We start from the raw sequence: 21,188 nt of genomic DNA on the forward strand, positions 1-21,188 counted from the left end.
CTGATGTTCCTTCTTCCCAGATGACCCAGTTTGTGTCAAGTTGGCATAATTAATAATAATAATAATAATAATAATAATAATAATAATAATAATACCAAAGCCAATCTATAGATTTCATGCAATCCCCATCAAAATTCCAATGATACTTTTCACAGAACCAGAAAAACAATCCTAAAAATCATACAAAAACACAAAAGACTATAGATTTTCAAAAGCAATTCTAAGCAGAAATAAGTCTGCCAGAGTATCACCATGCTTGGTCTCTAACTGCACTGTAGGACCACAGTCACAACTATAACACAATATTGATAAGAACAGAATGTGGACCAATGGAACATAATAGAAGGTCCAGAAATAAACTCACACCACAAGGGCAAAATAATTCTTGACAAAGGCATCAAAATATACACAGGAAAAAAATGATTCCGTTCAACAGATGGTACCTGCAAAACTGAATTTATACCATAGAATAAAGAAATTAGTCCAAACCTCTTGCTTTCCATAAAAGTCAATTCAAAGTGGATCAAAGCCCTTAATTCTAAGTGGGAAATGCTGAAACTGCTAAGGCAGAGCATAGGGAAAATGATTCAGAATATAGGGGGAAGGAAAAAAACTTCTGAATATAGCACAGAAAGCAGCCCCTAAATAGGATAAATAGGGTTATATAAATTTTAAAAAAAAACTGCATACCAAGGACTACTATCAACAGACTAAATAGACACATAAAGAATAGGAAATTTTTTGTTGAAAAAAAAATGTTGTCAGCTATACTTTAGAATGGAGTTAATACCTGTAATATGTAATGAATTGTAAAAATTGAACAACATAAACCCACAACTAAACAACCGTTCCAAAGAAGAAACAAATGATCAATAAATACTTTTGAAAGTGGTCGACATCCTTAGCCATCAGGGAAATGAAACTTAAAACTGCCCTGAGATTTCAACTCACTTTAGCCATAAGAGCTAAGAAAAAAAATGACAATAAATACTGACGGAGACACGGGAAAGATACAAGTTTTTTTTTAATTTTACTTTTGGGGTCAGTGTCCCCTAGTGTATCCATCATGGAAATCATTAAAATACACTTACTGAAGACTAAAAATAGAACCATCTCATAACCCAGCTATACCACTCCTGGGCATATACCCAAAGGGCTCTGTATCTTACCACAGAAGTAGTTAAACATCTGTGTTTAGTACTAATCTTTCATAAAAGAAAGGGAATGGATAGATATGCATTATCAGGTGAGTTGATAAAGAAAATGTGGTACATATATGCAATGGAGTTTTATTCACCCATAAGAAAAACTGGTACTGTGGAATTTGCAAACATTGGGATTGGAAGAGTGCAGGCAAGGAGGGTCAGGAAGTCAGAGGAAAGTGGGTCAGAGGAACCAAATAAAAGTTTATTTCAAGATGCTATTAGTATATAGTGTACATTGCTGTGTTCTAGTAAAAAAAAAAAAAAACTAAAAAATATTTCAAAAAATGTTAAGTTTACCAGCTCATTTCTCCCCTACTGTCTTCCTTACAGTCTGGCACATGGCCACTAGCACAAATGCCACCTTCAACCACCCTACGTCTGCCTCTGAGAGACTGGTGTGTTCAGTCTCTGTCACACTTTCTTCACAACCATCAGCATGTGAATTGAGCTGATTCAAGCATCTCAGTGGCTAGCTCTACCCACAAAAAGAGGCCAGTGTTTAACAACTGTGCATAGTTCCATAAACATCCATCGAGAAAGAATCTATCCTCCGCTTGAACACCATACAAATGCATGGTACACTTAGCCATGACAACAAAAGCTGTCGATGCATCCTCATCTAAAGCAAAATCGATTGTTACAGACGGTTTATGAGATCATTTTTTAAAAACCATACTTTTGTATAAACCTTAAATTTCTCAAAGCAGAAAGGTAATTTCTATGTTTCTTATTTTGAAAAAAAAAGAAAAGAAAAAAGAAAAAGGTGAAAAAATAACTCCTACAACCACCTCAGAAGAGATAAGCTAGGAGGGAAATTGGTGCAAACAGCAATGAACAGAAGTGCGGCCTTTTGAACTTACCAGAGGGACAAACACTACAGTAGTGTAACATAAAAGGAAAAATCCATCACTTACAACAGAGGCTGTCCGAGGACACTGCTCTGCTCTGAAAGCCGGGGAAAGGAGCTTAGAATAACAATGACGGCCGTGGCAATGAGTACAATTTGTGCATTATAAATGGTATGTTTTTAATAAGTTCTCACATTGATGTATCTCTTTGTTAGGAAAAAAAATCCCATTTCTCCCTGGGTCATTTTTCATGTCTGTCTCCCTGAATGTAGCCTCTTTGTCTGACAGAATAACAAAGCCCACATTAATGGCACAAAATGAATCAGTGCAGAACACAAAGTGTGCAACACAGGTGTAATAGCTTCATCCCCGTCGACTGAACTGCGATTGACCTTGGAGGGAAGGTCAGGTGTTCCAGGCCTGAGGATGCTCATTCGAGCTGGAAAACGTGCGAAGGGAGAGCAAATGAATGGCATGTGCTCATTGTACTACCACAGACCCCCGGGAGGCTCTTGTTTCCAACGGAAACGGCAGCCCGAGACATGGAAACGGCGATGGTGAAGCAGAGAGGCCACTTGCCAGGAGGTAGGTGAGGTCATGGGGCTTCCAGTGTGGGACAATGACGGAGGTGGTAGCTTGTGATAAGGATGTGCAGATGAATAAAAGAGAAAGTACCCCTGGAAGAAAAGTGTGCAACACAGTAAACCCTTCATTATCCCTTACACGTTGAAAACATTAAATCAGGAGACTGGCCCTGCCTTGCTTTACAGATCTCAAAGAGATGCAAAGTCACAAGAAAGAAAAGCAGTGCTGCTTTAAACTTAAAGTTTCTGGTGTATTTTAGCTCTGATTCTTCTACCACTCAGAGTGTCCTTAATTTTTCCGCAATCATTTACCCATCGCTTACCTCTCTGCTTCCATGCTTGCCCTTTGGCCTTTGATTCTCTAGTGTCCATAGTAGCTTAAAAGTGTGTTTTTATTACCTTCTAGTTAAATTTTTTGCATGGTTTCTTTTTTAACTGAAAGAAACTCCTTGCTTCCAGGTGGCCCAAGTTTTAAAATTCTGCTTGGGTTGTTGGCGCTTGTCAATACTTTTCTTGGAATGTGTTGCCATATTCCATCCAAAAGTGACGCATTTTATGGTGTCCCTAGTAGGGCAGACACGAAACTCTCAATGGATTTCCCTGCAAAACCACACACATTTAAATTACAAGGCTGGCAAAAGTGTTAGATGTGGTGATTTCTAATTGCCAAGCTGTTGGAAATAAAGATGGTCTGGAGAGTGACAGGTTGCCATTGAAGAGAAATGTTTCCATGTCTCAGAAAAAAAGCCCTACTGGGCAAATCAAAATTCAAGGGGTCCAGGATGGTCCTACAATACTGTCAAAACTACCAAATTCTTACACAACTCAAAATATAAATACATAAACTCTTAAGCCACCCCACCCCCACCCCCACAGAGGCCATCTACCGCCTCCACATCAAATTGAACCCTCCAAATAATCCCTGGGTGATAAATCTGCACATACTTCAGCAAAGAGCTAGGCAGCCATGGCAGGTCATCATCCGGGCTTAGTATGCTCTCATAGTTGTATAAGATGTATGTAACTTGCTTGGATTCTTCCTGTATGTGTGCTCATTTGGAATACTCAGAGAGGTCAGAAAATTGATGAAGGGTCATAGAGAGGCCTTGCAGGAGAAGGAAGACAGAATGCACCAATATAAAGGGAAATAACTAAAAGGGAGGGGATCACAGAGTAGAAAAGTGTTGCTGGGACACAGGCCCGGAACCCTTGTGGCAGGGACGAGTTGGCACAGAGTCAATGACGCAGACTCTGGGAGTCGTACAAGAGGCAGAAGCAAACTCATACATTGCTGAAATAGGGCATGCCTTTATACCTTCCTCCCAGTGTCCCATTGGCTCCCAAATTGTGAGCTGCTGCCGTGGCTCCTCCTCCTTTGATTCCCATTGTGATGTCACTGGACTCTTGGCAGTCAGTCTCTGGGCATGCCCAGGCGTGTCCAGGTAGGTCTCAGGTTGACTGTAAAGGAAAGCTGACTTCTGCACATACGTGCTGCCAGATGGGCCATGTTCCTGCTCAAGGCTGGTCTCATTCCTCCTACAGAAAGGAATAAATAACACTAAAGGTTTTTTTTTGGGGGGAGGGGTATTGGAGACAGGGTCTCTCTGTGTTGCCTTGGCTGTCCTGGACTCGCGTTGTAGACCAGGTTGGCCTTGAACGCACAGCAATCCACCTGCCTCTGCCTCCCGAGTGCTGGGATTAAAGGCGTGCGCCACCATGGCGGGCCTTCACAAAGTCATATGGAAACCAAGTGCTGTAGAAGCCTCCATATATACATGTGTAAGAAATGAAGAGCTTTAAGATGGAGGAACCTTGTAAGAAAGTAACCATGTCTCTACTAGACAGTGGAGATTAACAAATGAAAGGCCTTGAGGTAGGAATAGGTTACTTCTGCTGAAGTAGCTGGCCAGTGAGAGCACATAGACCTCCATACATTACTGGATAGTAGCAACACTATTAGCTTTTGTCCAGAATTAACAGTAAGAACATTATTGCTGAAGACATCACACTTAAGTCATTAAACATGTTGAAATCAAGCTGTATTCATCTGAAAGTTCCTTCTCTACTAACTAGCTTTCCTGGTGCTAAACCGAGCTATGCATACTGAGAGAAGAAAATGTTAAGACTTGTAGAGAGAGAGCCCTACTTCTGGGAGACTCCAAATGAGAGACAAAGAGACGGGACTCAATACAAAAGCAAGAGGCAGCTTACTGTTCTAGTGTACTGGGGTCCACCTGCACACAGGAGTGAGGCAACCCCGAACAGAAGAACTTAGGGTTTTATATTCTTAGGCTGGGCAGATTTTGGTAACAGCAGTCTAAAGCAACTCATCAGTGGGCTCAGATTGGGTGAGGTAGGCTTGCTTGCCTTAGGGTGGGGATTTTTTTCAGCTACGCAGATAGCAGACGTCCAGCTGAGGTTTTGGTTTTGTTTTTTTTTAAGATTTTTAAAATTAATTCATTCAGATTACAACTCAATTGTTCTCCCATCACTCGAATCTTCCCATTCCTCCTACCCTCTCGCCCCAGCTGTGGTTTTCTTGGAACTATTTTTATTTCTACAGTTCCTGGAGGAGATGGGCAGGTGAGGCTGGGGAAACTTCACAGTTCATGGAGGGGAAGTTTTTGGTTTTGGTTTTGTGGTTTTTTTTTTAATCTCAGAGGAACATTGGGAGTTAATTGTATGTAATTGCTCCAGTGGAGTTTCTAGAGACTGCTGCTAGGTCTAGTTTTTGGCAGTGCATGGTCTTTCCCAGAAAGCAGGAAGAAGTGAAGTTACCTGGAGGACAAGTTCTCACAGACCACATTAATTGTAGAATATATATTACATATAGAATATGGCTTTAACTTTGCCCTTACAAAAAGGAATCATCAATTACACTCAGCTCTGAACTCTTTGAGTTACAATAATAACTGGCCTGGCAAGATATGCCCACTGGAGCAACAATGTCATGAACATCATCAGAGTAACCAATCACTTCATTACTATATTTAAGTTCTGCTCCATGAGATGAAAGCCATACCTAGCTCCATTATTATTCCAAGAACCTATAGCAAGACATATCATAGGCCCTAGGGGAGAATCTGCTACTACTGTTTTTACTAAATAGACATAGTGCTAAACTAACTCCTAGTGACTCACCATTACTCCCATAGATTAGTACATCTTTTAAACTGCATCAGAGAATCTTCTATTTGAAATAGATGATAATTAGCACAGAGACCCACAACAGGGCAAGGTACAGAGAATAAGAGACTGCAAGATTCTCTGTCTCCAATGGAGCATATGTTATACCTCACCTCCTCCTTCCAAGGCTCAAGGAACATTGAGGAAAGGGGCGGGGCAAGAAGAATGTGCAATCCAAAAGTGATGGATAACTAAAAGAAATTGTAACTTCCAGACACAGCAGGGCAGCTACAGAGATGAACTCACAGCAAGACCTGCAAAAACTCAAACCAGACCAAATTCCAGCATGGAGAGGGAACTTAAACACAAGTTCTGCCTCCTGCCAAGGAGCTATTAGGAATTTATAGCTTCTGGGAGGAAAGTCATTTTTCTTTATGAGTAGCCATTCATATGTTGACTATGTTCAAGTGGAAGGCCAGACATCTAAGAGTGTTTGGGCATCACAAATTGGCCTTAATAAAGGGGAAAGGTACAAAAAAATGTGTAGATGAGAAAAAGGGTGGATCTGGGAAGTGTTTGTGGGATAATTGCTTGAAACTCATTTCATGAACCTCTCAAAGCACTAATAAAAATCTTTAAGGAAATGGACAATTTGGTGAGTCAGCTTCCTAAAGGTGCCAGGGCAGGTCTTTGAGGAGTTCATTATTTTTCTCCCTTGACTTTTTCACTCCCATCCTTAAAACTTAGGAAAAATCTGCCTACATACTTCAGGAGATTGTTATATAGAGCTCCTTTTCCTACGTCTGTGTGGTCATCCAACAGTACTCTAATTATGGGGCACTACATAATTTATCTCTTCCTATTGCTCTCACTGGTTACTGCTTTCATTAAGCCTCTGTAGCTTGGCTTCCCCATTTAAAGCACTTGAAAGAAGGAATTGAATTTTCAGCCTAGTGCATTTCCACAGTAGCCTTCACTGTTCACTTTTACTTCAGTTCTGTATTTGAGCTCCAACACCATGTATCTTCCATGCCATTAGAACTCAAGCTCCCCAGGCAAGAATTTGATTAATCACAGTAGAGTTATGGCATCCATATCTGGGAGGCTTAACATATATTAAATAGTAATCATTTCAATATAAGAACAAATTAAAGGATGGTTTAAATTATTAATGTTGTACCACAAGATAAAGTCTCAGTGTAAACATAAATATTGCATTCACCTCTCTCCATTCACATCTTTACAATATCACTTATTCTTTTCTTTAAATAAAGAATGTAGTGTTTAGAAAATAATATTAGGATGAAGTGATCCATTGTCTGAAACAGCTAAAAAATAAAAAATAGTTAACACTCCCTCAGTAAAACAAGGTTTCAATGACACTGAACATGAAGAAATGAAAGACAGAGATCCCCGAGAGACAGGAAACAAATGCAGCAATTCTCTCAATTGTTCTAGATTACTATTTGCAAACTCCTACAGCCTAGTGGCAAATTGAAGGACCAGTGGGTCTGAACCCCAGAGGCTGGGGCACTAAGGTCCTTGAACCTTGATTCTCTCTATTTTCTAATCCATTTCCCAGACCCAACACCATCTGCTTAAAGGAAGTAGAAAGCTCATTCAATGCCACCACCAGCAAAGTGTTGTGGATACGTTGGCCACCATGTTGGCCGCTCTGTATACTAGAGGTCCTACCAGCCATAGTGGCTGTTTGGCCAACTGAAGCTTGGTTACCGCTTCTTTGCTTAAGGGTAACCTTGCCTTTGTGTTAGAGTTACTGGTGTTCTCAAGTTCACCTTCAGTTGGAATCTGGCTCAGAACATGAGGACTGGCCAAGGCAAGCAGCCCTGTGATCTTCTAACTGGCACTCCCTCACCTAACCCCCACACCAGACTTCTTTCGATTATTTAGATGAAAAGAAAGTTTCTTTATTCATTGAGGCTGCCTACTAAACTTATATGTTGCTGGAGGCATAATGCCACTTAGAAGAGCCCACACCAGCTAAGGCGAGGAAAGTTAATTTCACAAATGCTCTGCACAAAGCTGGATAATGTGAAACCAGAGAAGATAAGGCTGTGCGAATACAGATCTTCTGAAGAAAACCTAGGTATAAGGCTTGGGCCTTCTAAGCAGCTGACAAGCCATTGCTTCTCCGTGCTTCCCATTGGTTTCATGCTATCTCCCTCTGAAGGCTAATCTTGTTTTTGCTTGTTTGTTTGTTTGGTCTTTCTTAGTAGTGTGACATTATTCTAATGAATGTGGCCTTCTTTACATTTTGGCTTTGTTGACATGATAGATCTGTGGCGGGATTGGAGGCCAACACAAGGTGGATAAGACCTGGAGGCCAGTATTTCTTCACTGTAAATGAAGCAAGCATGCTGAATAACCGTTCTTTGGCTACTGCACCTAGACCTGTGCAAATGCATAGCTCTTTGCATTTGCCTTTGTGTGGCCCAGCTCTGTATTATTGGGAACATTGATGAACTCCATTGGGTCCCAGAAATTCTCCAGTGTGATGGGTTTGGTGACCATCACAGAATGCTGTCTATCCTGTTCTGAAGTCACCACTTTTAGGTCATCTAAATGATACATATGGTGATTACAAGTACACACAGTGGACATGAGCCTTAGCTAGACTTGTCACTGGCATTTATCTCCCCATTGACATGAGCATCAGTTATTGACTTATGACAAAAGAACAAAAAGCAGAGAGGCAGACACAGAAAGTGAAAGAGGAGGAAGCAGTATGGATGCTCATGAGGAGCCAAAACAATGCTTTCTGTAGAGCAGAAAAGCAAAAGAGACTCACCCATGTGGCCACTCCAGTCTGAGAGCTGGTCCAAGTGTAGCAGTTCATGGCCCAAGACATTTGGACCTGCCGGTCATCAGGGAAAGATCCTCAGTGCAGACATTTCACATTTGTGTGGTGTGGAAACATGCCAGTGTTAATTGATGGGATCTTAGCTTCACCTTACCAATGCCAGAATTTAAACTGCTGTTTGCTTTGAAGAGGAAGTGGTTGGCAAGAAATGTGGGGAAAAATAGTAGATGGATTTGCTGTTTGTTTCATTTTAAGCTTTTGACAATGTCATGAACATTGTTATACTCACATTAATATTGGTCTGTAATATCATTTTAGGACCAACAAAATGTCTTGTTGAGTAGAGGTAGTTGTTCTCAGGCCTGATGACCTGTGTTCAATCCCCAGATCTCACAAGGTGATAAGAGAGAACCAACTCTCAAGAGTTGTCCTCTGACTGTTACACATGTCAACATGGGGAGAGGGGGTTGAAGGGGGGGCTGGAGAGAGAGAGAGAGAGAGAGAGAGAGAGAGAGAGAGAGAGAGAGAGGATAAATAAACTTTAGGCATGGGTTAGGAATGCATGTAGCTCAGTTGGGAGTATTAGCAGAGCATACATGAAGCCATGGGTTCAATCTCCTGCATCATATGATGGTGGAATGGTGGCATATATCTATAAGTCTAGACAGGTGATCTGCAAGGAAAGCTAAATAGCTAAACTAGCTGAATTAGAGTTCTGACATTCTCTCAGTAAATGAAGGACACTGTAATCAAGGAAGACACAGGACATCAACTCCCTTTTAATGTCACACTTAAAACAGGTAAATTCAACAGAATGGCTTAAGAAGTTAAGGCTCTCAAAAGAATTTCAGAGGCCAGGTGGTGGTGGCACATGCCTTTAATCCCAGCACTAGCGAGGCAGAGGCGGGTGGATCCCTTTGAGTATGAGGCCAGCCTGGTCTACAATGGTATTCCAGGACACCCAAGGCTACACAGAGAAACCCTATCTCAAAAAAAAAAAAAAAGAATTTTATATTAACTAAACATGGTCTTATGGAGCCCACGGTGGCCTCAAAGTTACCTTGTAGCTAAGGATGACCTGGCACTATATTTTTTGTGTAGGTACATATGTGATACTGCTTGCATGTATGTGTTAAACTCATCTATTTTAAGTGTTACTTTAAAAGGAAAGATAGAGACCTACTCATTTGAGGCAACTCATCCTTGTTATGTGTAATGTATTGTCAGGCTTTGTTGATGCAACATTTACGAATAAAAGCACTGGCTAAAAGTTGAAGGTTCTATAAAATGCTGACTAAATATTTTTCTAGCATACTAGTTGCTGAGTGCTCATGCCCACCAGTTACATACTGAGGAATTTCAAAATCATAAACCTTCCAGAATATATTTACAGTTCCAGCCACTTTACACTTGTTTATGGCTCCTAGATACCTTTCCCAAGATGCTTATTAGAAGCCAAGTGCTAGAATTTTGTTTTCACTAAATTACTGTTCTTGTTCCTGTGTTGATGCATTGGGCATGGCTGCAGATCACTGCCTCTTTTGAAACCAACTGCAACATTTTTTTTCACTGTAAAAGTTTGCATTGAAATCTACAAAAAATACATCATAATATATAAATACACATACATAGTACACAGACTATTTAAACTATATTTCTTGTGTGTATGTTAGTAAATAGAGGAGATATGAATTTATTCAGACAGGCAATACTAGCATCATCTGAATGCAGCTGGAGTTTTCACAAAACCCTAGTTATTCCATTAGACTCTTGGACTGTCTCTGTCTCTGTCTCTCTGTCTTTCTCTCTCTCTCTCTCTCTCTCTCTCTCTCTCTCTCTCTCTCTCTCTGTCTCTCTGTCTCTCTCTCTGTCTCTCTCTGTCTCTCTCTCTCTCTCTCTCTCTCTCTCTCTCTCTCTCTCTCTGTGTGTGTGTGTGTGTGTGTGTGTGTGTCTGTGTGTTTGTGTCTGTGTATGCTCGTGTGCACGCTTTTGGTTGGGTTTGTTGTTATTTGGTTTCAGTTGAGGTCTTATTCATTTGTTTCTTGTTCAGTTAGTTGGTTTGGGTGGTACAGAAAATTAAACTCAGAGCCACAAACATAGTAAACACACTCTGCAACACTGAGCCAGACCCCAGATCTCTGGAGCCTTTTCTTTCTCTCCTTGGAATATTTTCCTTTTGATTTTTGGTGGCTCCACTTTTACTTACCTGCAACTTAGAGCTATGTGTGTGGTCTACGTAATGCATAGATACTCGTGTGTGTGTGTGTGTGTGTGTGTGTGTGTGTGTGTGTGTGTATGTGTGTGTGTGTTTAACTATATGTGTATGTGTGTCTGGGCATGTATAGATGAATCTGGGTATATGACTATGCATGTGAGTGGGTATGAGAGTGTGTAGGTGAGTGTGAGTATGTGAGTGTCTTTAACTGTATTATGTATGTGTGAATGTATGTGAATAGGTATGTATGAATATGATGTGGGTGTATGAACATAAGTGTGTGTGTGTGTGTGTGCAAATTTTTATGTTTTGTTTTTGCAATTTTAGTGTTTGCAAATGTAAAAGCCATAAAAGCGAAGCTGTAAGTCAACCAATAAAGACAAACTAGGAGCAGTATTGCTTTACATGCTTAGCATCAGTGAGGAAATGTTCTTGTTTCCCTGAGATGTCTTAAGGGGGGGCGGGAAATGCCATTTACTTTATTGTTGGGGCAGAATATGAAGGCCATAGGCAAATACGTGGAGTTCAGAGAGCAACCTTCAAGAGTAAGTTCTCTCTTTTCACCTTGTGCATCCAAATAATTGAGCCTAAGTTGTCAGACATGGTGGCAAACACCTTTGCCCAACTGTGTCATCTCCACAACCTACTGGATACACTTGTGACTTCCCACACAAGCTTTAAGATTTGTGGTGTTTTTTCGTTTGCCTGGAATATAGAGAATTGAATTTGTTATCAGAATAGGACAGAAGGAAGGCAAGAACAAAACTTCAAATAAATTTAAACCTATTGTCTGCTAGGTGGAGGCAGATATAAGGACATAGGTGGTGAGGTACATTTATTGCACTTAAAATGCAGTATAATTGACGGGAGAAAGGATAGATTCAGAAGTTTCTGAATACAGACCAACTTTTCCACATAAAATATTTATTTTATGAAATGAAAACATCATTTAATAATTCATGTTTAAGTAAAGTACATGTAAAACTTCATAGGTCCCAAAGCTCACATTTCCCTTTAAGAACTTTGTCATTGCATGGTTGCTCTCCTGTGTTCAGGCTCTTGGGATCTACACTGAAATTATCCTTGATGTGAAAAGCTCTCATACTGAGACTCCCTGCAGATATAATAATGAAAGTTGTTTAGATGATATGTTTATTTTACAAACTTTACTAGAGCCTTGGCCACCCTGAGTTTTATGAAGTCTCAGCACGGAGAGGTTGCTACATTGCATGCCCACAACACAGCCATCCACAGCATGTCAGGGACCCTGTGTGTCCTTCCAGCAGCCATTGGAGCTTTTGTACTACCCAATAAGAATATTAGCGAAAGCTCATTCTAATGCTATCCAGCTTCAGGTAAAAATCTTCATTACTTCCTTTGCCCTTGATTGTAGAAGCTAAATCTGGTTCTAGCTTGTGAATTAGAGAGAGAGAGAGAGAGAGAGAGAGAGAGAGAGAGAGAGAGAGAGAGAGAGAGAGAGAGAGAGAACAAGTCCCTGTGATCTTTTTTGATCAACGTGTTTCTAATTTGGTTTAATATTTAGATACTGTTGAGTATCACCTCTATCTGCTAAATTGTGACATTCATTATTTCCCACTAGATGAAAAAGAAGTAAAGATAATATCTACAAAGTACCACAGATTATAATTCATGCTCAAATTCAGAAGGTCTATGGTTAGAAGCCCAAACATCATATATTGGATTTATTAGAAATAAGATGACTGCAAGATGGCTCAGTGGATAAAAGTAAATGCTACCAAGGCTGACCACCTGAATTTGAATCCCAGATCACACATGGTGGAAGGAAAAACTGACTCCTGAAAGTTGGTCTTTGGTCACTATTCATGTATGGAAACAGACAAATAAATAAATGTAAAAATAAATTTTAAGAAGGTCTATGGCATAAGTTTACAGGATATATAACAATTATCTTGATATATTTGTCCAGTAGTCTTACAGTAATACATGTTAAATGTTTGAAACCATTATACAAAGTAAGTAACCGTGTACCTAGAGCCCATTGTTTTACATAAGAGGGGGCAGAAAAAGTGTAAGGGCCAGAGGATCAGGGAGTTTTCTATGAGATTGTGTTCCTTAAAAATGTCATAAACACACTCAAAGTCTTGCTAACATGGCTGTCTAGACAGGAGCTGAACAAGGACAATAATAAACATGCTAACATGGCAAGAGGTACTCTAGGAAGTCTCAACCCTACACAAAAAAAGCAACTAAGGACAAATAGCAAATGGTCAGCCCTAAAAGCATACATATAAATAATATTCTAGAGACTGAGCAGGTTGTATTTATATGTTTAAGAATATATTATAATATATGCATGATTTACATAATATATGTAATATATAATATGTACACAGTTGTAGCCATATATGTATGTACAAACAAATTTTTTTACAAACAAATAATAAAAAAGAAGACATGAATTTGAAAAAAGACCAACAACGAGTATATTGAAAGATTAGTAGAGAAGAAAGAAAAGTAGGAGGAAACGATGTAATTATATTATAATCTCAAAAACCAAAACAGTAATTTAAAAGAAGAGTAAATAACCCACACATCCTGCGAACCCCTGCCCCACTTACTAGGCCAAGGCCACCTACCTGACATGGCCATAAGGAACCAGGCTGGTTGGAGGATTCACAGCAAAAACCTAAGCTGTGGCAATTTTACTAAGAGACATCAGAGTATTCATTCCCTTCTCAGAAACAGAATATAATGACAATTGCCAGGATCAATACAGTTGTCGTTGCCAGCATACAATGAAGTTTGCAAACTATACACGGTACACAAGATTAATGCCCAAGGTCAATTGTCCTGTCAGGCTTCCATGCTTCCTTGACTACTGAGGGAGCATACAGAGACACACAAAGCAGCTCGAATGTTTCACTGCCTGAGGGAACCAGCCCCCCACCCCCACCCCCACCCCCACCCCAAAGCAATCTCTCAGGAAATGTGCCCCAGGAGCCATGGACTCTAACCTGAAAACCCACCGACACATGCCTCTCAAGACAGCGCGGCCAGGCCAACCCCATGGTTCCCTGCAACCTCCTATTGTTTCTGTCAGGAGGTTCTACAGAAGTGTCAGTGTGCTAAGATTTACAGTGGCAGGAGCTCCCAGGGCTGCAGATCATCTCAGGGAAACTATGTTCTCTGGCTGTGAGGATTCGGTGTTTTACATATTTACAGTTCGTCTGACAAGCTAACCTGGCAAATAATAACAGGAAAGTCCCACTACGGTTTTCAGCAAAAGTGTGGCCATCCAAACAGATGAGCCTGAAATGCATAAACATTCATAAGAGGACATCAGAAGCACCCTAGGGCTATGATTAAATAAACAGTAGAAAACACTGATTCCGCCTTTTAAAATTAGGCCCAATTATATATTAAAACCCTAGTGGATTTTTTACCTCATTGTTGTAAGATACACTGCTTGATTCTGGCATTCTGGGAAGCATATTCTTTATGTAGAGCATTAGATAGAAGGGAAGTTATTATGTAAGTGTTGCTGCATAGGAGACTTAAAGGTAAACACACCAATGAAAATGCACCTCTACACTTGCTTCTCAGCCTGCTCTACATCAGTGGGGTGAGGGGGGGACAATTTTTATAAGAAAAAGATACGAGGGTTATTTGAATAGAAGAGGCTTCCTTCAAAATACTAGAAATTTCTGTACTGATTAATGAAAGGCAGACTCAGGAAGTATCTTGAAAATGGTTATCTGAAGATGATAACTTGGGGGACTGGAGAGATGGCTCACTCGTTAAAGGATTGGCTCACAACCGAAATTGTAACATGATCATTTGGGGACTATCGTTAGGGAGCAAAATGGCACTCAACATGGGTAACTGATAGATTTCATGGCAAATAGCAAAGATACCACTCACACAGTCGGGAAGCTCTACGTACCTACAGAGAGCCATGAGCACAACCAGGACAGAGCTCCCAGTACCGGAGATGGAGTGCTAGAAACACCTGTGGGTATTTGAGATTTCAAAAAAAAAAACTTTAATCACCAGTCATTGTAAGCAGCTAAAGATTTGGAAGTGTGTGCAGCAGCCACATGGAAATTTGATTAAAGTAAAATGAAGAATAGGTTTCTATCAAGTTGGAAAATACTAGAAAGTTTCTTAGTTAGAGGTGGAAGTGGGTGTAAGTATCTACAACTTACCAATCCGGTAATATATGTTTAAATCACAAATGCTCTTTACCATGGCAACTTCACTTCTAAGATTTCTCCTACCCAATCTGCCTTCAAATGCACAAAATGACATATTCATGTAATGCCTATCTAGTGGTCACCAACTGCATGCCTGTCGCTGTTGTAACTAGGACACAAGTAGCAAATGTACACTCTCCTGAGATTGTATTTGTTAGGTCTGAGGCAATAAAGTAAACATTTGTCAACTGGAGGCAAGTGCTATGAAGAGAAGGCAAGGATGAGGAGGGAAGAACAGGAGAAGAGGGTTGGACCATGTAGGCTATGCGAGGAGGTGACATTTAAACAGAGACCTGAGGGAATAAGATACACAGACCTGTGTGAAGAGTACTCACATACATCCCAACCTGGTGGCATATACCTGCACTCCCAGACACTCCTGAGGCTGAGGAAGGGCTGCTGTGAGTTTGAGGCCAGCCTGAGCAAGTTCTTAAGGCCTTGTCTTCAAACCAAAACTTTAAGAGGTTATGATAAGGCACTGTGCAACATATACAAAACCCTGGGTTCAACCCTTAGTAGTAGCTGAATGGATGGGTGCACAGGTGGGTGAGTGCACATTATGTATTTGGGTGGTTTTCTTTTAAACTTATTTATTTATTATATATAGTGTTCTGCCTGCATGTGTGCCTGCAGGCCAGAAGAGGGCACCAGATCTCATTATAGATGGTTGTGAGCCACCATGTGGTTGCTGGGACTTGAACTCCAGACCTCTGGCAGACCATCTCTAGGGTGGTTTCTTAATCGCTATAAAAGGTTACATCAACAGAGGCAAATGGATATAGCATACAATACATGCAGAAAAGAGAATGGGTGATTTTAGAGGCATGTTTGGTTCTGATTTCTTGGTAGACTCTCACTGAACCTTCTTGGTGCTTTTCATTTCACGGACACACCCTCATCCTCATGTACAAAATATCGGAGGTAGAGAGATAGCTCAGCGGTTAAGGGCATTGACTGCTCTTCCAGAGGTCATGAGTTCAATTCCCAGCAACCACATGGTGGCTCACAACCACCTATAACGTGATCTGATGCCCTCTTCAGCACTGTATACATAATAATAAATAAATCTTTAAAAAAAATACCACCAGATCTGGTTAACATCAATAAATATAACTGAGGTTAAAGTACTGATCCTATTTTAAATATTTCTCAGACTTGTGGAAATCCTCAAGGATAATGTTCTATAACCCAAATCACCTCAGGAAATCCATGGATCAAGGCATGTCACATGTATGTACACAGTAAGAATGCTTCTGCGCTTTCTGGCAAAACACATCAGGAGATTATATATAAATACATGTCACATGCATACAGTAAAAATGTTTTTGCACTTTCAAATAAAGACAGGACTTAAGCAGAAAAAAATAATGTACCTGTGAAAAAAGCAATTCAAATGACATATAATCATCTGTGTCGCTAAAACAGACCGGCTCTCACAGGTCTAAAGCATTTTGTCAAGTACTTGAGAATTCATATTGCTACTCTCTTTTAAAAAACAATCCCATGTATTTCTTCCTTCCAAGTTTTAATGTATAATGTCATAAGCAAAGGCCTAAAGCTGGAAACAAATTTGAGCAAAACTGACTAGCCAACAAATCAAAACAGACACATCAACCGAACCTAGAACCTACATGGAAAGCAGTGCTAAATGAAACAAACTCTGAGCATGCATTCAGTGTTTATCCCTTTTCTTTGACTTTTGCAGAAACTTTTATATATATATATATATATATATATATATATATATATATATATATATATGAAAGCATGGGTTTTGTGGGGGCAGAGAAAGGACAGACTAGAAGACAGATTTAGTTACTGGCAGGACTCACTGCACATATGCAGCGGACAAAGCTTGCTCCCATTGACTTGCTCCTATTGACCCAGCACACTTCAGCCTGCAATCCTGTATCCAGCTGCTGTTGCCAACTGCTCAGGTGTGAGGAAGACAGTATGGCCAGTTCTGAGGGAAGCGCCAACAGCCACTGGACCGCAGTTGTGGCTATGCATCAATAGACTTGGATGTCAACCAGCTCCTGAGTTCAACAATATCTGGCCCGTCCTTCGCTGCCAGTAAATCCAGCACAAAGAGACTGCACTTAACCTCAATGAATAGGCTTTCTGGGATTTCATTCATTTGCCATGATAATTTTCACATCTCGTGTAAAGAATTGTAAAAAATACATAGAGGATATTGCAGCTAGGGGTGATGGTTTGAGAATCATCTTTCCAACATAGTTTTATTGCCATCTGAACATTGTGCCCTGTACTGATGCTATTAGGTTGAGGATCAGGAGACAAGTATTTGAATGGAAGTTAAGCACCTCCCAGCTTTACCATTTTCTATTCTGGCTGTGTGCCTGTCCACCTTGTTTGTGCTTTAGTAAATAAAGCATTTCTACTGAGTCTTCAAAGGATAATGAGACACATTAGCTGCTCCACGTCCGCGTGAGCCTCCACATGACCAGCAAAAATATTCCACGTAGAGAGCTTGGAGTCCTGAAACACTCCCTCAGGCCTCTCACGCACAACAACAAAAATGACAACAGCAAAAAATAAATACTTGTATCACTCCTAGGTAGCTTTTAAAAGATATCCTTTCTGTCTATGTCTGAAAGCCCAAAGTACCAGTCTATGACACTGTTTTCTGCAACCTTGTAAACAGAGAGTGTGGCCAAGGGAGTGAGAATCTGGCTGAGTGAGTGCAGGATTTTAATACAGATCTAATCTCATCATTTTTGTGTATCTGAAAAAAAAATCAGTAAGTCAATGTGCGTATTGTTATCAACTTGTATGGAAAATGAATACTATTTCACAGTAATGTTAGCTGAATCTGCTACCACATCTTACTTTTTATTGTATTATCACATAAAAAAAATAGAATAGTATGTGGCTTGTATGTGAAGAAGGGAGGGAAATGACAGGCAGTGATAGGTTGCTTGTAAGCAAACAGCTGAAGATGGAAAAGTCTCTCTAAAAGGCTCTTACAATCCTGATCTCACTTACATAGAAGTCTGCATTGTGCTCAACATTTTCATCCTCAAAAGTTTCCCCAGACTGTACTTCACAATATGCATACCTGAAACAAGGGACAAAGATAGAGTGAAGCCTGATCATTCTTGTTTTCTCTGAATATGCACACACACATGCACGTACAGCACACACTACATGTGCATGCCTACGTTCACTTAGCAGGATGGCAAGTCATGGCTTCTCCAGAGTACCAAAAGCACTTCAGGGTTTCGGAGCTGCTGTGATGCTGGGTCTTTTAGTCTCCTGTACAGATGTGGGTACAGATGGTGAATCATAAGAATCTCCACCCTGCAAAACTGGAGCGGTGGCTTTTCATACTTCATTGTGCACAATTTTCCTTCCACGGCAACTGAAGGTTTGTATCTCAAAAGTCAAGAACATGTAACAGAGTCCTATCAACAGAGATTCCATCTTGTCATGAACTTCAAGGCCCTGAAAACCAACACAGGATATCAATAAAAGATTGGGATTAGGACAGCTTTGTTGAGTAACATTGGAATGTACTTGTGGTGAGAGCTAAGCATACTCACATTTTTATTTTAAATCAAAAACTGCGTATGGGGAATGGCTAGCTCTAGGTTAACGCTGCTAAATAAGATGTGTGTAATGCCAGTTTCATATACACATATATCAATTAGTTATGTATATATGTACATGTGAGTGCAGGTATCCATGGATGCTAGAAAATGTTATCAGATCCCCTGGAGCTGAAGTCAGGCAGTTGGAACCACTTGATGTTGCTTGCACCTGAACTCACGTTCTCTGCAACAGCAAGATGTATCTAACCACTAAGCCATCCCCCCAACCCCCAGGATTGCATCTTTGTAACAAGATATAACAAGAATTAATTAAACATAACAAAACCTATTAGGTCTATTACCTAAAACTGCTATGTGTTGGCTATTAATAGATGATTGATATACTCAATCTCATTGAATCCTCAAAATCAAAATCACTATCTTTTGTCACAGGTGAAGAAACACCTTAAACATCACACAGCAAGCCCAAGTCACACTGATTCTAAAGAACAAAGAGGTATCTCACCAAGTTTGTCTCTTTGAACCTTCTGAGTCAATGGATCTAATTCTTACAATGTACATTATTTGATTAGTCTAGGACCTATTCTGGCTTCTTAAAGACTTGGTAAAAATATTATGGAAGAAGTAAGTGTATTCTCTATTATTTTATCATTGTTGTTTTATTCCTGACCACCAAAATCAATAGACGCATCTTCCTAGGAACATACTTGTTCTCATTTCATGAAATTCCTCTAGTCACCGCCTTAATGCATCGTACCATTAAGACGCCTATGAGTCACCCTGGCCATTCCCTAGTGTCTACTTAAGCTATCAAGTTCAAATTACTTATTCTCATAAGTAGCTTTCGCATTCATATTTTTATTTCTAGCTCACCAAAATCATTAGTTCAAGCCTTGTCAGTCCTCACATAAATTATTTCATTATCTTTAATTTTGGCATTCATTGTTATGGGAAAGATCTTTCTTCTGTTTTAATAGTTCTAGCTTTTGTTTGTTTTTTTTTTAGACAGTTTCATACATGCACACAACACGTTGTGCTTATATTTCCCTGCCATTTATCTCTGTTGTCCCCACACCTTTCTCTCTGAACCTCTTCTTCTCAAACTCACCCCTTGGTGATTACACTGTCAAAGAAAATGACACACACCCACAGAAAACACTAAGAGTCAATAGCCCCTTGGGAAGAGACAGAGCCACATGAGTACCTCCTCCATCCATGATGGAAAATGTAATGGCCCAATTTTGTGCAGATGCCCATCACAGCGGTGTGTTTATAACTGCATTCCTCACCAACCTCCAGGTCATACATTCTTTCTGTCCCCTTTTGTTCGATGTTCCCTGGGAGCAGGTATGCCATTTATGGCTGAGCTCTTCACAGTCCTTCCTCTCAGTACTCTGAAAAGATATGAGTCTCTGCATTAACCATCTCCTCTGCAAAAGGGAGATGTTATGGTCCAGGCTGAGAGCAGCAGTATTCCATGGATCTAACCATGAATATGCAGACGGAAGCTTGACAACATGTGCATTTAGAGAAACAATGATATTATGTTTGGCCCTTGGGCCCAATATGTCTACAACTGCAGGCTTTTAACTGGGTTTATAGTACTGAATGTATATCCCCTCGCATGAAGCAGGCCTCCAGTAAAGTCACAAAGTTACTATTTGTCCACAATATTGTTGTGATTCTATTGCATCAGCAAGTACATACCGCAGGTCAGTTGTTATTTCGGCAAGCATGGTGTATAAGCTAAATGAAGCTGTTGATGTGATTTCTGTTTGGTTGGTTGGTTGGGGTTTTTTTTTTTTCTACAGCTTATGTAGAACCTTCTAGAAACATAAAGATTAGCCAATAAAGAGAGAACTTCCAACTTAGTTCTAACTTTATTTCTCTGTGTCCTGAAACCAACATGTGTGGTAGGGCTAACAATAGGATCTTAACCATCCAGCTCTGAGGAGCAACCAAAGGGATGGCAATAGTCAGTATTCTTTTTTGGTTTATAAAGTAGGTTTCTACATGGATTTATGCCTCCTTGGTTTGTGTTAACCTTACCCACTCCCACGTTTTCTCTACCCTTGCACTCAGCTCCACTATCTTCACGCAACTTCATACCCTCGAATTTTTTAGTCTCCCTTCACTCACTCAGTGGCTCCCATATTCCTTTCTTATTTCTTCGCTTTCGCATGCAACTCAATCTATAGAAAGTTTTATATAAAATTATATATTTGAAGCTAGGATCCACTTATGAAAAATTATAAAATCATTTGTCTCGCAGTGTGTTTTCCAGTTTTGCCAGTTGTCCTGCAAATTTCACTGTGTCACAGATGAATAAAATTCCACTATGTATACATACTGCATTTTCTTTTTTTTTTTTCTTTTTCTCCATCTTTTTTATTAATTTATTGATATTACATCTCAATGGTTATCCCATCCCTTGTATCCTCCCATTCCTCCCTCCCTCCCATTTTCCCCTTACTCCCCTCCCCTATGACTGTGACTAAGGGGACCTCCTCCCCCTGTATATGCTCATAGGGTATCAAGTCTCTTCTTGGTAACCTGCTGTCCTTCCTCTGAGTGCCACCAGG

General features: G+C 40.2%; 1 protein-coding gene across 3 annotated transcripts in view; it reads right to left on the reverse strand.

The window, feature by feature from the left end:
- The window catches only part of LOC311581157 (uncharacterized protein), an 86,450-nt gene that overhangs the window by 36,073 nt on the left and 29,189 nt on the right, over positions 1-21,188 (reverse strand). The window contains exons 2-3 of one of the 3 annotated variants that reach the window (XR_014773672.1): positions 19,811-20,000; positions 18,126-18,499 (exon numbers count right to left, since the gene is read on the reverse strand). Coding sequence is in view for 1 of the 3 variants with exons in the window: in XM_084753183.1 (XP_084609309.1) it covers positions 3,953-4,173 (221 nt within the window). In the remaining 2 variants the exon portion in view is untranslated. Of the gene's footprint in view, positions 1-3,582; positions 4,174-18,125; positions 18,500-19,810; positions 20,001-21,188 lie in introns of those variants that run through there. The other 2 variants (XR_014773671.1, XM_084753183.1) reach the window with 2 other exon arrangements.

Source organism: Acomys minous (genome assembly GCF_964271855.1).
Source record: "Acomys minous genome assembly, chromosome: 13".
Lineage (NCBI taxonomy): Eukaryota > Metazoa > Chordata > Mammalia > Rodentia > Muridae > Acomys > Acomys minous.